This window comes from Micropterus dolomieu, unplaced genomic scaffold (assembly GCF_021292245.1).
Source record: "Micropterus dolomieu isolate WLL.071019.BEF.003 ecotype Adirondacks unplaced genomic scaffold, ASM2129224v1 contig_12879, whole genome shotgun sequence".
NCBI lineage: Eukaryota > Metazoa > Chordata > Actinopteri > Centrarchiformes > Centrarchidae > Micropterus > Micropterus dolomieu.
In genome coordinates this window covers 4,634-15,365 of record NW_025741865.1, presented here as the reverse complement: position 1 = coordinate 15,365, position 10,732 = coordinate 4,634, and the positions used below count along the sequence as shown (strand labels likewise).

Here is a 10,732-nt window from a genome sequence, read left to right as displayed (position 1 = left end):
GCTCAGTGCATCATGGGAAATCCCCCGGCAGTCTAGGCCTATAGCAGCATAACTAAGGGATGGTTCAGGACTACCTGAGCCAGCCCTAACTATAAGCTTTATCAAAGAGGAAAGTCTTAAGCCTACTCTTAAATGTGGAGATGGTGTCTGCCTCCTGAACCCAAACTGGAACCTGGTTCCACAGGAGAGGAGCTTGATAGCTGAACGCTCTGGCTCCTAGTCTACTTTTGGAGACTCTAGGAACCACAAGTAACCCTGCATTCTGGGAGCGCAGTGCTCTGGTGGGGTAGTAAGGTACTATGAGCTCTTTAAGATAAGATGGTGCCTGACCATCTTATAAAGAATAAAGCAGACGAAGAATCAACTTCGCACATTACACTGTACCTTGACTTGTTTTTGTACAATGGCCTTAAGCTTGACAGAAGCTGACCCTACAGAAACTTTAGTATCACACGGGGAATGAAAGTAGCACCCACCACCCGCGGGTAACTTGGTGGTGGTTGGTGAAATCGTCGTGCCATCCGCCGCTTTGACGGACAGGAAAACTGCACAACAGAAAGGTGCGTGTAGTAAGGTAAGCATATTGTGGCAATCGGCGCCAGCGTCATACACACACACACGGCCACGAGTCAGCTCAGGAAATATCTGTGAAACGGCATTTCAAACCAAACTCCAAAAGAGAAAAAGTCCAAAAGAGGCCCAGTCTGTCCCGAGTTACAGCCAGGCTGCGGGGCAACTCTGGTGTCGTCGGAGAATCACTAAGCTTGTCTATTAAACACGAGAGGTGTCGCTTTGATTTATTTTCGTTGGCCAACTTTTGAATTGAACCTCAAACTGAGTATTTTTTGTTTGCTTGCTGGGATATAGAAAGTATACTGCTCAGTAGTCTTGTTTACATTAGGCGTGGGTTGTGTGGGTGCTGCTGGTGTATTGTGAATCCGTCCCTGTTTTAAAAACTACACAAGCACCAATTACAGCAAAGTGTTTTGTGATGACTGATCGGTATTTTAACGCTGTTTTCAATGTCTCAAATTTTCAAAACATCTGTTTCAATATTTTAAAAAGCTTTAACAAAATATTAGGGCTGATGCCGAGTGTACCGATACAAGGGTCTTCACTTCCCTCCAATGGCTTCATACCATATCTCAACACAAGGAGAAGGAGCAAACAAGTAATATGTATATATCTGCAAGTAGGGATGGAACGATTACAGATTTTGTTGGTACGATTATTGTCAGAGAAATAATCACGGTTTCACGATTATTAAAATTATGTGTAGCGACCACTTTTTCCTTGGATCACTCTTGGACTGAGCGCCTACATTATGCATTAATTAATTTCACAACACTAGTAATGACATTAACAATTATATTTCTATAATATGTAAGTATTATTAATATAAGAGGAATATTAACTTTTATCCCCCAGGGGAAATTGTTACAAAGGAGAATAAACTGAACTGTTACTGTCATCAACTATCATCCATACACATGTTTTAATGAAAAGGATGGAAAGAAATTGAGTGCAGTGTTAACTGAAATGCAGTTAATTGGTAGCCTATAGTCTGAAAGTCTATAAGCTCTTGAAGTATGTTAGTGTTTTACATCTGGCAACATTTTCTCCGCCCAGAGGAGGCAACAGGATGTAACGTTAAATGTTCAGTGACTGAAGGTCTTGAGGTGACGACGTTCTGTCTTCCATAAAGACCCTTTCAGAAAAGAAGCAATTTGCACTGCGTGGAAGCTGCTCAGCACTAAAGTTCTACTGCTTTGACCGCATCACTCGCGCGAGCTCGCCGTGCGGTGCACGTTGCTCGACGCAGCAACAAACCAAGCCATTGAAAATAATGGGTTTCATATCGCAGCGGGGCTGTCATTGTAAGTGACACGTTTATATTTAATTCCCTACCAACTTGCTACGTTAATGTATTTAGGCCTACCTTTACTTGTGCGTGCAAAGCTGGGTGGTGATCCCGCAGGTGCTGCATCAAGTGTAATGTAATGTTTAATGTATTCGCTCCTTTAACGGCACGCTTTTGAACAGGTGATCCGTCATCTTCAGTAACGCCCTGGTCAGTCTGAGTGTAGCCGAAATGCTCCCGCACTGCCGACTTCAGCTGTTTCTCTGGTGGAAATAAAGCTTCACAGTTTGGCCCCTCTGCCATAGTGTAGCCAGTGTGCAGTGGCCCCTGATAAGCACGACACTTATGCTGGTGCACCGCTACTGTAAATTTGTTTTATGCAGTTGCCACAATTTCGTTCCGTGCAACAGAAACGCTTGGTGTAGCGATTAATTAACCGTGACGTTTTAAAGCGCGGTTAATAGTGAAATCCGGTAATACCTGCATCCCTAACTGCAAGTAGCCTATATCGGCCGCTAATATCTGCAAAACGATATACAGGGCAGGCTGTATTTGTCACCGGGTCACATTTTAAGTTTGATTCTTGGAAGTGGCACGACAACAGTAAGAAAGGCAAAACTTGCTGGAAATGATGCATTACCCAAAACTCTGACCACTTCCCCCGGCCATTGATTAATTCCTGTACCAAAAAAAAGGGGTGCGACCAAATCACGTGCTGATGCAACCAACTAAGAATGTTGGTAGGACTCGGACTCGAGTCACACTTAAGTCGCACACACAGTGACTTCAGACTTGACTCAGACTCGAGGTGCAGGACTCGTGAACAATGTTTATTTTTAAGAAACGTCTAATGAGCTTGCTGTTATTCCCCTCCCTGCGTAACCTATAACCTGCCTACATAACATGTAGTATCAGCTGCGCGCGGCCGCATGTGAGAGGACAACAAACAACGGCAGCTGCTCCACCATTCGTCATAAACCTTGGCTTTGAAGCTTCATACAACAAGGCCTAAACAAAGAAGGTCTGAACGCAAAATAGGTCAGAGAACATGTTTAGTTCAGCATCGGCCTCCCGTTAGCTTGTTTTAGAAGCAGATTAACTCCTACTGTCGTTAGTTATGAAAGGAGGAACGAGTGTTTGTTTGCTGCAGTCAGGTTACAGATTTATTGTTGATCATGTAATGTTACAGTTTGATTTTGTTACACTGGTTTGACAGTCTGGGGTGTGTGTTGACTTACACTAAGTTCGTGATTGCATTGCACATTACATGGTTGTGCTGTGTAAGTGAAAAACAGGTTTCTGCCTTATAGCTATGCAGTGTTTTAAGCTGCATGGTTGCTTGCTCAAAGACTGTCCCATTCTGTCCGTCGGCTACGTTAAGTTCAGTACTCTGTAAGTTTTTGGTTAGTTGAGTTTCTGTTATCCTAGTCTGTTGTCTCTGTTGTCCTATTTCTTGTCTCCCTTATCCATGCTGTGTTATTAGTTTAGCAGTTGGTCCATGTTTTCTATTTTTGGGTTTGTCTCGTGTTTTCTGTTTATCCTTGTTTGTTCCATGGTTCATTTGCATTTACATTCTTTCCTGTCATGTATCTTAGGTTTAGTTCTGCATCTTAGTTCTGTGTCTTAGGTTATGTCTGTGTTTAGTGTCCAGTACCTAGGTTATGTTTGTTCCCCCAGTTGCCTCTCTGCCTGCCTGTCTCGTTAGCCTTGATCCCCGTCACCTGTGTTGCTCTCGCTTTGCTTGTTAGTCCCTGGTGTATATATGTTTGTTTTTTCTGTTCAGTCCCTGTCCGGTCATTGTCGAATAATGTGTGTTCTGCCAGTTGCTGCACTACCCGTTCTGCATTTTGGATGTAGCCAGTTTCCACTCTGCCCGTGAGTTTTGTCTTGCCTTTTGCTTTGGATTAAAAACCCTGGAACTGTATCTCTGCTATTAGTGTCTTGCATTTGGGCTCTACCTGCTTTGTGCTCATCGCTCGTGAGAGAGACTTTTTTGGACTCTAGCTCAGACGTGTGAGCATCTCTGTTTCGTACACCACTAAAACTCTTGTGATTCATTTGAAGATACAATCACAACAATGGTTACAATTAGATCCCAACCAGTGTGGGTTTTCGGGGGCCGATGCCAATGTTAAGTGAAAAAGAGCCGATTTATGAGGCGATATTTTGATTTTAACAATGATTTGGATAGTAGACTCCTTTAATGTATAAACTACACTTAGAACAGGCCGATATTGAAAGCTGGTATGTATGTGGGCTATAAAACCTTTTCCTAAATGGATTGTTAATAAAATAGATTATAGTCTCAAAAAGTGAACATGTAAACAATTGCACATCAATAAAGATTTGCTATCTGTAAACAGAGAGAGAGTAAACATGTGTATTTCACTTTACACATAATCTGCCATAATTTCAATGTAGCACATTCACATCTAGTTCATTCCTTTACCAGCACGCGCTTTAATTCTAACCAAAGCTACGTGAACCACCATCGGTATAAATCATGCCATCTATAATACAGTGAGCTGCTGTTGAATGCATCTAATATAACATGACTCTACAACGAGGACCTGCAACTTTGAGATTTCATTTAACTAATGTTATAACAACAACCAGAGCTGTTACGGCTCTGACTACAGCGTTTCACATCTACAACGTCACACAAAGAGGAGCTACAGGAAGCCGTGTTATTTTCTTGTTCAGCTCACGTTTATTTACATGTCCGCTCTGGTTTAATCATTTCAGACACGCCGACTAACTGCAGACAGGCGGCTGCAGATATATTTAGAATACGTCAGAAACTATAGTTTAACGGCTCATTACGACGTTAGCGCGCCTTCACTGATTAACACGCCATTAGCTTTGTGGCTAATTTAGCAATGGGCAGCGTGAGCTGCTGTAATGTTATGTGATTTTGGAGAATATTTAGAAGTGATGAACGAATGTGGACTGCCGGGAGAGTGCAGTGAAAAATGGGAAGGTTAGCAAGTCATGAATGTTTTCAGGAGAGGAGAAGTGACTGGGTCTGTTCTTATTATAATTATTAAAGGCATGTAATTAACTTGACAAAAGACGGACTCACCGCTCACACAGCCCTCTGCGTGTTTCTAAATGCTGCGTGTAAGTTAAACTCTGGTCAGCTGATTGTGTTCTTGGTGGTGAGGCAGTGTAGTTAACAGGGGAGCTGCAGCTGGTCGCCCCCTGGTGGGCAAACTATGCAACACCCATGACATGAGTGAAGGATCTGACTCTAGGTTTCTTTTTTAATAGTCATATATCTGCTGTTATAAACAATCGGCCAATATATCAGTCGGGCTATAATTACAATCAGCGGCTCTGTCAGAAAAACCAGTGCAAAAATTTACCCCAATCACCTTTGGACTTTTGGATTGCTGGATTACTACGAGGCTTCAAACACATTATTCCATCAATAAATCCCCAGGGACTGAATTTATTAAAGGATAGCCTCTTGAGATGCATCATCTCATTTTCAAGAGGGTCCTACTGCTGCTGCATCATTTCAAATTTGCTGTCAGGTGTCATTTATGTCGTTATAATCATAATATGTCCGGTTTGGATGTAAACTACAATATCTTGTATTCAAAATGGCTGCTGAACTCTGATCTTTAAATTGACAGCTAAGTCGACCTAATAGGACCTTACATGTCCGTTTCACAGCCTACAACAGCCAAGAAGAGCCCGCGCTGTAAGAAAGGGCCAGCCCCTATTATTTCGTGGGTAGGCCGAGCCAATCGCAACCAGTTGTGCCGATGACTGAATGAAATTCTGAAAGCTTTAACTAGGATGTCAATGATCTACCAGCTAAAACACATCTCCATCAAGCTACTAGCTAATACAGAGCGATGCAGCAGCAGACCCTTGCCGCCATGGGGCGGTGCTGTTTTTAAAAAGAATACAATATGACAACCTTTTGTTTAAATTCAATTTTTCATGGCATTGGTATAAAATTTAAAATTGCACTAGGGTAAGGCTTTATGTTTTCCAGCTATAGTTGTCTGCATGAATTTGTTAGCAAACTTTTTCTAACAAACAAAAAAATATATTACTCTTAGTGTATTCAATTTTACATTAATCAATTTCAGTAGCATTTCCAGTGATTCTCATTTTTGGGTTAGACACTTCAGAGTGTTATCTTTCCAAGAACACATAACACATTTTGTCTAATCAAAATTAGAGTAGACAAGATGTATTATAATTGCATAAAAAATGTGCATGGAAAAAAAACGAATTTCATTGTGAAAAGCTCACATTGTTGTCATGGAAACAGGCTTACACGGTCACTCCACCACAACATCTCACTAACTGTCTTTCTGTCTGTTGCTATAGAAACAAAGAAGAAGAGAGGGACTCAAGCGTCACCACTGTGAACACTGCAACAAATCCTTCACAACATCTGGATATTTAAAGATTCATCAGAGGCTTCATACTGGGGAGAAACCATACAGCTGTGACCAGTGTGGGAAAACTTTCACTACATCAAGTGAAATAAAAATTCACCAACGTTTTCACACTGGAGAGAAGCCGTACAGCTGTTACCAATGTGGGAAAGCTTTCACTACATCAGGTGACCTAAAAATACACCACCGTGTTCACACTGGAGTGAAACCGTACGGCTGCGACCAATGTGGGAAAGCTTTCACTAGATCAAATATTCTAAAAATCCACCAACGTGTTCACACTGGAGAGAAACCTTATAGCTGCGACCAGTGTGGAAAAGCTTTCACTTCATCAGGTGACCTAATAAGACACAGACGTGTTCACACTGGAGAGAAACCATACGGGTGTGACCAGTGTGGGAAAGCTTTCACTCTGTCAAAAAGCCTAAATCAGCACCGTCGTGTTCACACTGGAGAGAAACTGTACAACTGTGACAAGTGTGGGAAAGCTTTCATTACATTAGGTGACCTAGACAGACACAGACGCGTTCACACTGGACAGAAACCGTACTGGTGTGAAAAATGTGGCAAAACTTTTACTCAGAGTGGTCACCTTAAGATCCACCGACGCCGTCACGCTGCTTCGCTTTAAACATTTGTCCGAGCCAAGCAAGTTGCTTCCTGCTGCCTCCTCCTCATGCCCTGATGGCTGTGTTGTTATAGTCTGAGCTTCTCTTCAAGCTGAGGGATAGACAACAGTAACTTTATGTTTCTAAGCAGCATGTATGTTATGATTGTGTCTACACTCTGACCTTCCTCTCCCCAAAATCCTGCTGTTGTCACACACAATTAGACCACTAGGGGTGTGAATCACCAGAGACCACACAAAATGATATTTCCATTTTAACGATATCATAGTCATATATCATGTTCTACAATATGTTGCATTAAATAAATAAATAAATAAAACACATACTCTTACATTAAAATAAAAATGTTAGGGGGTCTGGGATCCTCTTTAGTTTTTAGAGGTTCCTCCTGATGCTCAGACATGGTCTGCTGCCTAATTTCTTCCTCTATAAGGTAGTAACGAGTTACATTTACTTTTTTCAATAAATGGTACTTGTCAGAGTGTTTTTATACATCATTTTTTTTTACTACATTTGAAGATATTCATCATGTTACTTATTTATTTCAAGCATCCACATGACTCTGAACATGAGTTTCATCACAAGGTCCTGAACCAGGTCCACTGGATGCTCTGGGTTTAACTGCTGTGGTTTGATCCAGTGTGTAGTGAGGAGGAAGAGCAGAAAAATGACTGAAGCTACAACATGGTAGTATGGCTTTCAAGTGGCGCAAGCAGCTAATATTTAGGGTACAGATTAAAATTTAGTGCGTCGTGCAGTCACATCCCAGGGCGTCCAAAACAGACGGTCTGTCAGTGCTTTCTCAAAGCGTTGGTATCTGACCGATTTAGATTTTTTAAACAATCTTGCAATACTTATTGGAGTACTAAGACTACTATTAATATAATCACACTTAATGAATACACGCTGGGAATATTGTCCTGGTGTATATGTATTTTTCTTACTTAAGTAGTTACTTTGACGACTACTTTAACTTCTACTTGAGTACTTGTTTTTGCAAAGTAACAGTACTTTTTCTTGAGTGCAGTTTTTGGCTGCTCTACTCACAGTGTTGGGAGTAATGCGTTACAAAAGTAATGCAATTACAATAATGTATTCCTTTTGTCTGTAACGCAGTAATATAACGCATTACTCAAAAGAAATTGGTGCTGTTTATGGATCGCAAGTGCCCAACACTTGCAGTCTGTGTCCATATCTAACTTTTTCTTGAGTTGAGAGCTGATCCAAATAAAATTTAAAAGCTTATATGGCGTCTCTACGAGGGAGCCGCATGTCACGTGACTGAAAACTATGAATAGAACCCACGTATGCAGCACATCTTACTATCAGAATAATGCGCCCATTCAAATAGCAGGGAAAGTAACTCAAAGCAACTCAAAAGTAGTGTAAAGCCTTACAATTCAAAGACATATTGTATATAATGTTGTAATATAACTAATCACACTCAAATAACAGTAACTTGCCCAACACTGTCTACCCACCTGACTGTATCTTTATTAAAGGTTCAGTGTGTAATATTATCTATAACTATGTTTTTAGTGGAGTGTAAAGGCCTTACATAATGAACCGTTATGTTTTTACTACCTTAGAAACAGACATTTCTATAACCGTTTTGGGCTACTGTAGAAACATGGCGAAGCAACGCGCCGACCTCATGTAAGGGCACCTTGGGAGATTCCCATATAGCAAACCTAAATTTAGTTATGCATTTTTATAAATTTATGAGAACTGATACCCAATTATGAATTTTAATATCCATAAAATCAACAATATTCCTCGTTAAGGGCACCACCGGAGTTGTTATAATCATAGAGTCTCCAGACCTCTAGTTAGCTTTTGAATAATTATACAATTATTACTAGTGATCAGTTAGTTAATAATCGCTCAATTATCTTAAATCAGTCAGTCAGTCTCATATCTAAAGGGTCAATTCTCTTGGCAGGAACTATAAATAGGCAACACACACAGCTCTTGATTATATTACAGTGAATTTATTCTCTAACTAAGGTGATAAAAGATGGTTGGATACAGGGAACATAAACATTTGCTGAACAATGAGAAATGGAGATTCGATTGTGGGAAGCATTTGACTCATACGGCATAGAAGAACTAATGAAAGTAAACTAATGCTATGAGTTTAGGAGGTAAAAGGAAATCTCGGTCCACAGAATGTGCGTTTGGTCTTACTTTGGTCGACAGCCTGCTTTTGGCCTGTTGCACGGGTCCCACACTAGCTGCCCGATCCTGGCTTTTTGCTAGGGATTCTCTGGGGTTTTCCGTGTCTGATTGAAAACGCCTCCTCCGTCTGGCAATTCGGCTGTTTTCAGGTTTCCTTCGTTGTAGCTGGCGAGACCACGTGGCTTGGTCTGACCTCGGTGAAGTTGGCTCGACGAAGAAGGCTTAAAATGGAACTTGGTCGTTCCTGAATTAGTCCAGTGTAACTCAACGGACTGATAACTTTAACAAACAAAAGAAATAAAGAAAATAAAACAAACTTAAGGCAGATCGATGTTGCGGCACTTCACGTGTGTAGCTTCAAGCAAACAAAAGGCCTGTTTCGCTGGTCGACTCTTAGGCGTTGCCTGGCGAGGCACGCCAGACGCGTCCAGAGAGAGCCGAGGGGAAGAGTGGAAGAGAGAAGAGAGCTTACGACGTTGCGTGTCGCTCTTTTGTTGTCTGGGGCGTGGTTCCCCAGGGGGCGTTTCAGGTTTCCCAAGGGACTGCCTTTCTAAACTTAATGTCTAAAAAGAAATCTATTTGCGCGTAATATAATCAAATATTTTCCACAATCGAACCTCAATGGTTGAACGGTTGTACTGTTCTAAGTTAAGCATTGGGTAACAGGAAACAATTGTCACATTATTGGTCAGGGTATTTATACATTTAACGGCATTTCCAACGATGGTATGTAATACTTATTTCGTCCACGTGGGGGAGCTCAGGTTACATGAGGAAAGCTTAGATTAATCCAAGATCATCTCTCTTTAGGAACTGGGGAATTTAGTTATTCAGCCTTAAATTCAAGCCGGTGGTTAAGAGTATAGTAAAACATTCCTTTGTCATCATTTCTAAAGGAATTTTGTAGGAAAGTATTATGAACAAGCATTGATTACATTAGATGAAGGAGTGTCTTGCTGAAAATAAAAACACTGCACAAGTAACTTTCTTTTTAGCACTAATATCAACAACGGATAGCAACAACATGTTAACATAACTACTCAAATAGAGGCAAACGTAATCAAGTAAGATTTAATTAAATGCTTTGAGTCTTTGGAGACTCCAGTCTTGTGTTATTGAAAGTTCAGCTGTCTCAGATAGCACTTAGAGAAAGCAACTTTGACCCCATTTTCTTCTCTGGGAGAGGAGAGAGGAATTTGGAGTAGCTCCAAATTTATTCAGTATAAAATGCACAAATCCACACCGTTGTTCACTACACCCATAATCTCCATTTACGTGCTATTGGACATTAGCATTGCAATCGCGAAAGTATAATCTTAACATAACCTACACATTTTTGCTTCATATGCTTAACATCCTGAGGAACATCCGGTGCAAATAACCTAAAAATACAGCTATCAGTAGGTGGAGAAAGGGCAGTACAATGCTGTGTCACTGGACAGTTCTCAATATAATGTGTGTACTGGGTGGTACAAAAAAATATGTACATTTGCATGTTTGTGTTTTTAATAATAATTTTTCATGGCTGCCCTGTAGTTCTGTAGGTTTAACAGTGAGATAGAAATCGTGATGTATCATTTTATGATTGTATAGATAATCTCAGAATTTCTGTATCGTGATATTATCGTTATTGTGAGCCGTGTATC

The 10,732-nt window shown here is 40.8% G+C and overlaps 1 protein-coding gene across 1 annotated transcript; it reads left to right on the top strand.

Moving 5' to 3' along the window:
- Nucleotides 1-6,208: 6,208 nt before the first annotated feature.
- LOC123966189 (zinc finger protein 239-like) lies at nucleotides 6,209-7,387 on the top strand (the record flags this gene model as incomplete). Its single annotated transcript, XM_046042392.1, has 1 exon — nucleotides 6,209-7,387. A coding segment is annotated over one exon (702 nt), but the record flags the coding sequence as incomplete, so codon positions are not given.
- Between the last annotated feature and the right edge of the window lie 3,345 nt (nucleotides 7,388-10,732).